The 11,459-nt window shown below is 38.8% G+C and overlaps 1 protein-coding gene across 1 annotated transcript; it reads left to right on the forward strand.

The window, feature by feature from the left end:
* The first annotated feature begins 2,635 nt into the window (after positions 1-2,635).
* Positions 2,636-11,182, forward strand: odc1 (ornithine decarboxylase 1). The gene is made up of 12 exons (XM_059981889.1): positions 2,636-2,792; positions 3,473-3,619; positions 3,708-3,844; positions 4,017-4,190; positions 4,277-4,449; positions 5,219-5,353; positions 5,716-5,797; positions 5,929-6,012; positions 6,087-6,249; positions 7,682-7,797; positions 9,764-9,978; positions 10,776-11,182. Exons 3-12 carry the CDS (start codon positions 3,743-3,745, stop codon positions 10,918-10,920), a joined length of 1,389 nt encoding a protein of 462 aa, XP_059837872.1. The 5' UTR covers positions 2,636-2,792; positions 3,473-3,619; positions 3,708-3,742; the 3' UTR covers positions 10,921-11,182.
* Positions 11,183-11,459: the final 277 nt, after the last annotated feature.

Here is an 11,459-nt window from a genome sequence, read left to right on the forward strand (position 1 = left end):
CAAAACACTGTTATTGTGAAAGTATGTTCATTTGAATATGGTTTGTTAAAGGGAAATTGAATGCTTTGTACACATACAGTTTTATGTTATATTAATCTAAAGGGGAAGGAAGTGTAATGTTTGGATCTATTTCTTTTGGTGCAGTGACTCCACTTAGCACTACTTGTTGACTGATAACTTATCCATGCACATTGAACTTTTGCTCTCTCTGCAAAGTGAATATACATGTTTATGTCCCCTCTGAGTGACTGCTCTTATTTATTTGATATGTAGTTGTACAGACACAAAAAGAGGTCAGAGCAAGAAGTTGTGGGGAGGGGAAGAAGAAGTACAAGCTAGTAGGTGATAGGTGAAACGAGGAGGGGGGAGGAGCAAAGTAAAGAGCTGGGAAGACAATTGGTGAACGAGATACAGGGCTGGAGAAAGAGGAATCTAATAGGAGAGCACAGAGGCCATGGAGGAAAGGGAAGGGTATGGAGCACCAGTGGGAGGTGATGGGCAGGTAAGGAGATAAGGTGAGAAGGGGGAATGGAAATGGGGAATGGGTGGGGGGTCATTACCAGAAGTTTGAGAAATCAAAGTTCATGCCTTTGGGTTGGAGGCTACCCAGAGGTGTTATAAGCTGTTGCTCTTCCCTCCTGAGCGAGGCCTTATCACAACAATAGAGGAGGCCCAATGCCATTTCTTAGAACCAGTTACCTGTCCATTTGAGACTATTCAGTACGATTTAGTAACTTAAGTAATGGGATTGAGTTGAACTTTATTACCTTTGGTATATATGAAAAATAATTATATAGCCCTCTATTGTATGAAATCTGTTTTCTGGGTATTTATCAAAATCTAATCAGGGTCCCTGTGACATACCATGGAAATTTTTAACTTGCAGATTTAATTCAGGGGTTCTATTTATAGGTCAAACTCATCTCATTAACCAAAAAAATCTGCATTCTTAAAAGTATTTACATCTGATTTTGACTAATTCAGGAGTGACAATGCCAAGGGTGTGTCTGATTTTTCTCTTGCGTTGCTTGAGGGTCAATAATGTGAGGGACTCTTTTCTGCCTCAAACATAAATGTTTATTCCCCTCCATGGATCCTACTTGATTTACTGAGTTCCTCCAGCATTGTGTGTGTGCTGGTTAAGGATTTCCAGCATCTGCAGAATCTCTTGTGTTTGTAAAATAGAAGGTAGCTTGTGCTGATGAACCTCTGATAAGGTTCAACACTAGAGAGATGGGATACAGCTATAACTACACCAAGGTGCAGACATGTGATGATTATGTTACAACATACCACTATTGTTGTGGACAAAATTTAGATTTGCAGTGACACTGCAAGTGCTTTATTCTGCAATGGACACCTAATTTTCCTGTTAATTACATCTGTGCAGTGATGTAATCTGAAAAAACATCACAGTCAAAACTTAGCTAACTAAGTCTTTGTATAACCATGTATGCCGAGAGGTGACATAATTTGTGTTTAAGTAATCAGGTAATTGGAGACATAGTCTCTGTGTGCACACCAGTTTCAATAAATCTCATGTTGTTTGGACAACAACTCCATGTCACCTTCAAAAAATGCTGGAGGAACACAGCAGGCCAGGCAGCATCTATAAGAACGAAGGGTCTTGGCCTGAAACGTCGACAGTGCTTCTCCTTAGAGATGCTGCCTGGCCTGCTGTGTTCCACCAGCATTTTGTGTGTGTTGTTTGAATTTCCAGCATCTGCAGATTACCTCGTGTTTGCTCCATGTCACCTTTCTTGTTTGCAGTGACAGCAATGCCACTGAATAACAAGGGGTGGGACGTCATAATGTTATTCTCTGTTGGGGATAGTTATTGCTTGAGGCCATTGTGACCATTTGCTGAGTTGTGAACCACTGTTGCAATCATCTTTGATGAAACAACTGAAGGTAGTTAGGCCTAGGACACTACCCTAAGGAATTCTAGCAATAAGAATTGGAATAATTTATCTCAGTGAAAGTTTCTGACATTTATATTTATCATCTGTTATGAGCAGAGAGACAACATCTGCCAGAAGTAAATTCCTTGTATGTGTACAGGTACTTGGTGATTAAAGACTGATTCTGATTTCACTGATGATTGAGCGTATATTAACTTGGCAATGATTAGCCAGAGTGGAATTGTCCTGATTTTTGTGAACAGGACAACTTACCACTTTGTTGGGTAGGTGTGTATTTTTGCTGTACTGATACAACTAGGCCACAGGTACAGCTAATTTTGGAGCTCTTCAGTATTATCCACTCTCAACTGTTTCTTAAATTGGCTGACGATTGGTATTTGCGATGGAGATTTCGGCAATTATATGCAAATTATGATCAAGATACATGTAGTGTGTATCTATATTGGAATACAATGACTGCTGAAACCTTTCGTTCATTCTCGTCACCACCCAGAGCCCGCTATCATTTCAACAGCTGACTTAAATGGCCCAATATGTAATTGTAACTTTCGTGACGAAACCGGAGAACCGGTTTCAGGTGACATTGCGGATCCATCTTTGTTGCAGGGAAATGTCAATCACGGTGACACGTCATCTTTCGCCTGTAAGTCTCGCACATGCTCCATTAAGTGCCGACAAGCGCAAACCGATCAGGACCGGTTTGCGCTGGACTTGTCGCCTAGCAACGGTCTCCGTATAAAAGGGGCCGGCCGGGTACAGCCGGCTTTATTCTCTCTCTTCGTGACGTGTGGCACGGTTAGGGAGGGAAACTTCCTTTTTTTTTCAAATTATTTTCTTCGATGGACACAGTCTTCGTAAATGTTTTTTAAGGTATTTCTTCCCACTTTTTAATGTTTTTTTCCCGTTTATCCGTGTTTTTAATGTAAATCTGTCAGCTGCCACGTGTTACAACAAGCTGGGCGGAAAAAAGCCTTTTTAGGATAAAAAGTGCGCTTCAAAAATAATGACCGGGAATATCTTATTTAAAATTCCGAGTTGTTCGAGAAGAGTTGATGAAGTAGCCGCTGGGAGTTGGGGAGCTGCCCGCCGATCCCGGCCTGAGGTATCGTTTGCGCTCTATGTTTGAGAAAGGCAGTAAGCGGCCTCAGCAGCGCTGCTTGGACGGACGGGAAGTGGTGGTGCTGGGTGTTCTCGGGCCCCTGTGGCCTACGTGGAGTCGCGGCTTCGCTTCATGAGTCCACGGATGTGTCAGTGAGGCGGTGGCCCGGATGGTTGTGCGCGGCGGGGGACAGAGAGCCGCTCTGGCGGCTGGTTGGGGGGGAGGGTGGTGTGCGGTTCTGATGAACAAATTGCTTTTTGGCCGATATTGCCGCATGCACTGGTGCAGTGTTGTACGTGTTGCTGCAGTTGCGACTTTTTGTGATTGTGGCACACAAGTGCAGCTCTGAATTTGTGTATGGGAGTGCACTAACGCAGTGCACAAAGAAGGACGTGAACGTCGCCTGGATTTGAATTTACTTGGTGACCATCTTAACATAATTTTGTTTCAGAGCGAACAAGGCACAAAGGTATTCCACGGCTACCCAGAGAGCCCAGACCTTGCGTTGTATCTTCGAGGATTTAATTCGGTTGGAAAGCCACCTTGGCGAGACAGCTGAGTAGTACTTTTAAATAGATTCCATCTCTTACTTGTCCATGTAAGTATAAGTGCGTGGCGGTTGTATTTTATGGAATGTTAAATTTTGTTAATTTACCTAATTTATCTCGTTTCTGATTTGATTTTAGTTTGTTGCATATTGTGAAATCCTGCACATCTCACAATGAATGACTTCAGTAATGCTGAATTTGACTTTGCCTTCCTTGAAGAAGGATTCAGTGCCAGAGACATTTTGGAAAGCAAGATAAATGAAGTTTCACAGTCTGTAAGTATTACAGTCACCACCAGTTCATGATATTTTACCTATTTGGGTTCTTTGTAAATGCCAGAACTATTCTTGTGGTTTGACATCCTAACAATTTTTTTTCTCTCAATTTGATGTTCCCTTGTTTTTTGATTAGTATAATAATGTGACCATGTATCTTTAATCTTTCTAGGATGACAAAGATGCTTTTTATGTTGCGGACTTGGGTGACATTGTTAAGAAGCACCTACGATGGCACAGAGTTCTTCCTCGTGTGACTCCATTTTATGCTGTCAAATGCAATGATGATAAGGCTGTAGTTAAAACTCTTGCCACTTTAGGTGCTGGATTTGATTGTGCTAGTAAGGTATGCAAGTACTAATGTACGTTATTCTAGTTTAGTTGCTGCCTTGATTATGTTCAGTTCATTAAAGTAAGATCTGTACTTTACAGATGGAAATTCAATTGATACAGAGCCTTGGTGTTCCAGTGGAGAAAATAATCTATGCAAATCCATGCAAGCAATTGTCTCAGATCAAATATGCTGCCACACATGGAGTACAAAAGATGACATTTGACAGTGAAGTAGAACTGATGAAAGTAGCAAGATGTCATCCAAGTGCAAAGTAGGTTAATTACATACTTCATAAATCTTATTTGGTTCACATTTCTGGGTAAATGGGTGAAAATTGATGGATTTAAATGCTTAAATAATTTTTAACAATCTTGTTTTCATGAATTTTGGAAATACTGAAGTGAATATGACAAGGACAAACAGCGTTAATGAGGTTTACTTTAAAAATGGAATATTGTGCAGGCACAGCTGAAATTGCTGTTAAATCGGCTTGGGTAGGAGAGATGTGTAAAAGTTGTATTTTTAAAATGCAAATACAAAACCTTGTAAATGTTCCAATAACTGTTGTTTATGCTAATTATTACTATTTGCTGTACTACTCATCCCAAGTCCAAAATTTGATCTTGGAGGAATTATTGAGGAGATATAACTTGGTGGAATTATGTGGAATGACAAATATTGTTGAACATATTATATGTGATGATCTTTGCGTTAGAATTCAGTTTATTGCCTGAAAACCACTTGACTTCAAATGAGTGAATTAAATTTTTTGGGAACACTGCATAAGACATTTTTGTTGAAGAAAAAAGTGCTTATTTTTAAACTTAGCTTGGTTTTTTACAGAAAAACTTAAATGTATTTTGTTTTTGCTGACAGTTTTAATACTTGGAATATTTTCTGAGCAAGTTGTTCAATTTTAGGTTTTCTTTGATTGCCCTTGCTGAGTATTGAATTTTCCTTAGTCTGTTACATTGTCATTGCTAATAAAAAAAAATGACAAAGTCCTGGCATAAAAATTTATCTACCACCTCTTTCCTTAGGCTAGTTCTGCGCATTGCCACTGACGATTCCAAGGCTATCTGCCGCTTGAGTGTGAAGTTTGGAGCGACACTTAAAACGAGTAGACTGCTTCTTGAACGTGCCAAAGAACTGAATATTGATGTTATTGGAGTAAGGTAAATTGGATCTTGCATTGTACTGGTTGGTAAAATTTACATTGCATGGATGCAGCACTTCTAGAATTGCAAATTTTAATATCTTGTAAGTATGTGGCCCTATGAATGTGGAATGTTTTAACAGTGAATAAAAACCTTTAATCTGGCCAAATAACAGTAAGTGTATTTAGTACAGTGTACGTTTAGCATCTGAAGACATTTTACACCTAGAGTATGCAGTTAAACTTTTAAAGTAATAAACCAGGTAACTTCATTCCATTATTGCATTGGGATTAAAAATGCATCCTATCACATTATTGTAATCTATTGCCTTTGTTAGGTACTGACTTGCATGGACTTTTTTTTTCTCTCCCCTGTGAAAGCTTTCATGTGGGAAGCGGCTGTACAGACGCACAAACATATGCCCAGGCTATTGCGGATGCTCGCTTTGTTTTTGATATAGGGGTAGGTATTTTAATTTCACCAATTTATGCTGTCTTCATTGTACTGGAATTGAGTGTTTGTTCAATGTCATTTGATACAAATTGTAATTTGGTTTGTATGCTTGCTATTTAAGTTCGTTATTATTTTTCTAGGTAGAGTTTGGTTTCAAGATGTACTTGCTTGATATTGGTGGTGGATTTCCTGGTTCAGAGGACACAAAGCTCAAATTTGAAGAGGTGAGATATGTATCAATTTGGTTTCAAAGTGAATTTGCTTAAAGTAGGAGGTAAATAATGTAATTCTGTTTTAGATTGGAGCTGTTGTCAATTCTGCACTGGATAAGTATTTCCCAACTGACTGTGGAGTAAGCATCATTGCTGAGCCTGGACGTTTTTATGTAGCATCTGCCTACACACTTTGTGCAAACATCATTGCCAAAAAGGTGGTCTCTACAGAACAGCACAGCTCTGATGGTAGGTACATGCGCCTTGATAAAAAAATTTTCAAGTCTGGCAGGCAGACAAGTTAGTAAGCATCACAGGAATTTAAAGCTTAATTGGAGCTTTTTGTAATGTGATGTATGTATAATTTTATATAGATTAAAATTAATGCTTAACATGGAAATATAGAATATTGATTTGAAAGAATAGTGGGGGAGTATTGGAATGAGAAAGGCCAATTCAGTTTCATTTTCTCTCTTTTGAGAGGACCTGGCAAAGTAGATTGGGAACACGTACGTGCAGGTTAGATCCACACTTGTAATTTTTTTCTGAATCCTTTCCACTACGGAAGTGTTTAAGGCCAACAAGCTCTAGGGAATAAAAGCTAGGAGTAACAACTGTAAGGAACCCTCGATTGGTGGATGTTGAAGGTTGGATGAAAAGGAAGAAAAGAAATGATGAGGAAGGCCTGTCTAGGGAGGTGCTTAAGATAGAGATTTGGAAATCAAAGAGATACAAAGGATTGAATTGACTTTTATTTCTTACATCCTTCACACACATGAGGAGTAAAAATCTTTGCGTTACATCACTTTCTAAATGTGCAATGATAGTAATTTATAATAAATGGAACAGTCAATGTAATATAGAGCAAACTCAAATCAGCCCAAGTTCAGCAGTCTGATGGCCTGGTGGAAGAAGCTGTCCTGGAGCCTGTTGGTCCTGCAGTACCGTTGTCCTGGATGGTGGCAGCTGGAATAGATTGTGGTTAGGGTGACTCGGATCCCCAATGATCCTATGAGCCCTTTAAATGTCCTTTAAACCTGTTCTTGTAAATGTCCCGAACCATGGGAAGTTCACAACTACAGATGCACTGGGCTGTCTGCGCCATTCTCTGTAGAATCCTGCAATTGAGGGAAGTTCAGTACCCATTACCAGGCAATGATGCAGCCAGTTAGGATGCTGTCAATTGTCAGAGAGATGACTTCGCTGTAGGCCACCTCGTCATTGTTTGAGATGTCAGAGTGAGATGACAGAGACAATATAGGATATTAAGTGTCAATCTGAAGACAAAAGAGCAACTAGGGCTTATTAGGGACAGTTGCTGGAGTGGATTGGGGTATATAAGGTTAATGAATATATTTAGGGTGGACTGCTAGAAACCTTTTCCTGATATAAGAGATGGATGAAACTAGAGGAAGTGCTGTCTATGGGGGCGGGGGGGGAGTGGTTGTTAAAGAGGTTCAGAGGGATATGTGAAGAGTAGCCGGCACCTGCAATCCATTTAGAACAGGGGTTCCAAATCTATTTTTTATGCCATGGACCTTTACCATTAACTGAGGGGTCCATGGACCCCAGATGGGAAACCACTGATTTAGAGGGTTGTTGAAGCTGGGTTGACATTTAAGAAATATCAAGATAACAGACTGACTGACTTGTGAGTAACATGTACTTTATCTTCTTTAAGGTGAAGATGAGGGTGAAAATGACAGAACCATTATGTACTACATAAATGATGGGGTCTATGGATCATTCAACTGCATACTGTATGATCATGCTCATGTAAAGCCACTTCTCCTTAGGGTGAGTTTTTAATAAGCTGCTAATGCTTATTTCAAATATCAGCTAACTGGAATTGTATATCTTTTGTAAATTTATGACAGATCATTTAGTCTGTTGACTCCTTCTAAGAGATGTATATCTTTCCAATTTACTCTGTTTAGGCCTTGTAATTTCTTTAATTAAGACTTCCTGTTGCTTCTGCGCTTTATTAAAAAGAAGTCCTCATGACACTTAAAAATTCTGTATTCTTGATTGGTCAGGGCATGAGGGAATATAGGGAGAAGGCAGGAGATTGGAGCTGAGAGGAAAATATGGCGGAGTAGACTCTGTGCCAAAAGGCCTAATTCTGCTCCTATACCTTATGGTCTTAAAAATGACTGCAGTATCATTTACAAATTGTATTTCTTGTAGTGAACGGACCACAAGGTTATTTGGCTCTCTTTCATTTCACACAATTTTAGCAGTTTCCATATCCAAACTCTTCATCGGTTTGTTTCTACGCTTTCTTTCTGTCCCAAATTAATAACTCAAGTAACTCCTTTATTAATTTATTTAAATATATTTCTTAGTTTTGGCCTGGGAGTTGTGGGGGGGGGGGGGGGTGCGGGAGATAATTCCTTTCACCTTGATTTTAGATCTTCACTTTTTTGTTGCTTTAATAACTAGAATGCCAGTGTTAATTTCACTTGGCTAACATTCTTAAATACTGCAGGTTGAGAGATTCCTGGAAATACCGATAATGTAATGACCTAGGCTCTGGCTGTACCTAACTATATTTGAAGCAATTGAGTAATTTTGAAGAAAAATACACTTGTTCACTGTATAGTCCCTGTAAATACTTACCCCTGAGACTTCTGCACTATTCAGTATCCCACATTGTGTAATGCCAGGTCCTTGTATTTCCATTCAAATATGCAACTTCACCTTGGAGTTCAATTTGTTTGCCTTTTTTTTGCCTTTTACTTTGATATGACTTGAAACAGATTGTTCCCACCCTTTAATTATACTGGCATTTTTTTGGGATTGTTTGCAAACTACTTTTCTAAGTCCTGTATTTTCATCTGAAGTATTGGCCTTTGACTAGGCTCCTGGAAGCCATACTGGGGATGTGAGGGGACATTTTTTTAAAATTTACCCCCCCCCCCCCCACACCCAGAAGGTTATTGCAGTCTGGGTAGGAAAGATGGTGGCAGCAACAAGTCCCAACATTAGGGTATCTGTGTGTACACTTGAATTGCCATGCTGTGCAAGACTGCAGATAGAATTTGTAAATATGATGCATATAAATGGTATCAACAGCGTGGTCTGATGGGCCAAAGAACTCCTTTGCATTTGGCCTTTAGTCAAATATTCTTTATCTCATGAATAATGTTAGGATCCAAATTTCCCTTTGTCAGTTTTGCTTTTTAATCAGTCTTACAAAACTTTGTGGAGACACAGATTATCTAGATGCTGGAATCTGGAGCAACAAACAATCTGCTGGAGGAACTCGGCACTGATGACTTTGACTTGAAACATTAATTCCTCTTCACCCCCAGTTGTTCCAACAGATTGTTGCTTATATAACATTCCAACTTTGTCAAGTGCTTTGTAAAATTGTATGTAGACTGTATCAAATACACTTGGCCTTGCCACTGCCTCAGTTCAGTCATCAGACACACTTTCATAACACATTCATTCTAGCTGGCTAAATAACTTACTTTATCTAGCTAGCTTCTAAGTAATCAATCTGTTCCTTTTTAAAGCAGCACACTGATCTCTGGTAGGATTCATTTAAAAATATAATTTCATTTAAATTGTTTAATTTAGAAGCAATTATTTAGAACTATACCTGTGCTATTTTGGTCGTCTTGGCTGTCTGTAATTTGGTGTATTTTTTTTGTTTTACATCCTTATGGAAAATTTAAATACACACCGTAACTTTTCATTTGCCTGGTATCTTCCAAATTTAAATTTCATTCCTAAATGGCCTTTTTTTCCATTCCAGAAACAAAAATCTGATGAGAGGCTGTACTCCACTAGTATTTGGGGTCCAACTTGTGATGGTCTTGATCGTATTGTTGAACGTTGTAGTATGCCAGAGTTGCAAGTTGGTGACTGGATGGTGTATGAGAATATGGGAGCTTACACAGTTGCTGCTGCTTCAACATTCAATGGATTTCAAAGGCCCCAAGTCTACTATGTTATGTCAAGGCCAGCCTGGTACAGTATTTGAGTTTTGAAACTTTAGTCGATCAGTTTAAGTGTGAAGATTTGTATAGATTGATATTCATTATCTGTTGTTGTAATCACCCTTATAATTCACTGCTTACTTCAAATGGCAGTCCTGAACAAAAAAAGTCAACTTGTGAGCGAAAGTCAAATTTGATTTATAGAGTCAGTTTTAATATCATTGGTATGGTGTGAAATTTGTTTTGCTGCAGCAGTACAGTGCAATACAAAAGTTCATGTCTCAATATCTTAGTGTAAAATCAGCCAAAAATAGTGAGGTGGTGTTCATGTGTTTGTTTGTTCATTGTCCTAAAACATCAAGCATGTCTTCAGGCTCCTGCACCACCTCTTTGGTAGCAATCAGAAGAGGGCATGTACTAGATGATGGGTCCTTAATGATGAATGCCACCTTTTTGAAGCACTGATTTTTGAAAGTGTCATGTACGTTTGGAGAGACCTCTGCCCATGATCGAGCCCATAATTTTTCTACTCCTGTGCAGTGGGCCCTCCATTCCAGACAATGAAGCAACCAGTTAGAATAATCTGAACAGAACATCTGTAGAAATTTGCTAGTCTTTGGTGATATGCCTAATCTAAAACTCCTAATGGAAATATAGGTGTGCTTTAATTGTAATTGCATCAGAATGTTGAGTCCAGGATAGATCTTCAGAGATACTGACAAGTGTTAGAACCCTCAAGCCAAGTGCATCCTCCATATATGAAATTGCTTTTGTTGTTTTCAGTGAATTGTTGAATATACTTTGGTCTAATCTGCTTTTCTTTTATAGGCAGTTAATGCAGCAGATTGAGGAGAATGGTTTTCCCAATCAAGCTGAGGATCATGCTGCTAATACTCGAATGGCATCCTGTGCCTGGGAAAGTGGTTTAGAGCTGATTTGTTCCTGTTCTACATCAGCAAGAATTAATGTCTGAACTATTGATATAAGGGTTACTCAGGCCATTGGCAACTGTACAAGAAGGGTGGGGTAAAATATTAAATGACTGGCTTTTGGGCCAGTTACTGAAGCAAAAGTTTTGTTTGAATTTTAAAATATTAATTTGTTTGCGTATGCAACAAAATGGTTGACTAAGAGATGGGATCACATTCTAAAGTGTTCCTATGGAATCTTGTTTATACTTTTATAACTTTGTATTTTTATTTGAACTTTAAATAAAAGAATTTATTAGGATTTGAGATATTTGTGGTGAGTTGATTATATACTGGTTTTATGGACGTTGTATAAGCGCACTTGTGGGTAAAATTAGTCAAAGGTGTAGGTGAACAGACCTGATTAGTAATTTTTGTAATTGTATTAATTTAAATTACAAAAGATAACCCTTGGATGTAGCTGTAGGAGTATTTCTTTTTTGGACTGACTTTGAATTATGTCTGCAGCAGTGCTCACCCAGAACAGTTCTCTAGTTTCACCAACTAGTCCTCTTTGGCTTTGCAAATTTATTTTGCCGTATTT

Source organism: Hypanus sabinus, chromosome 10 (assembly GCF_030144855.1).
Source record: "Hypanus sabinus isolate sHypSab1 chromosome 10, sHypSab1.hap1, whole genome shotgun sequence".
NCBI classification, from domain to species: Eukaryota; Metazoa; Chordata; class Chondrichthyes; order Myliobatiformes; family Dasyatidae; genus Hypanus; species Hypanus sabinus.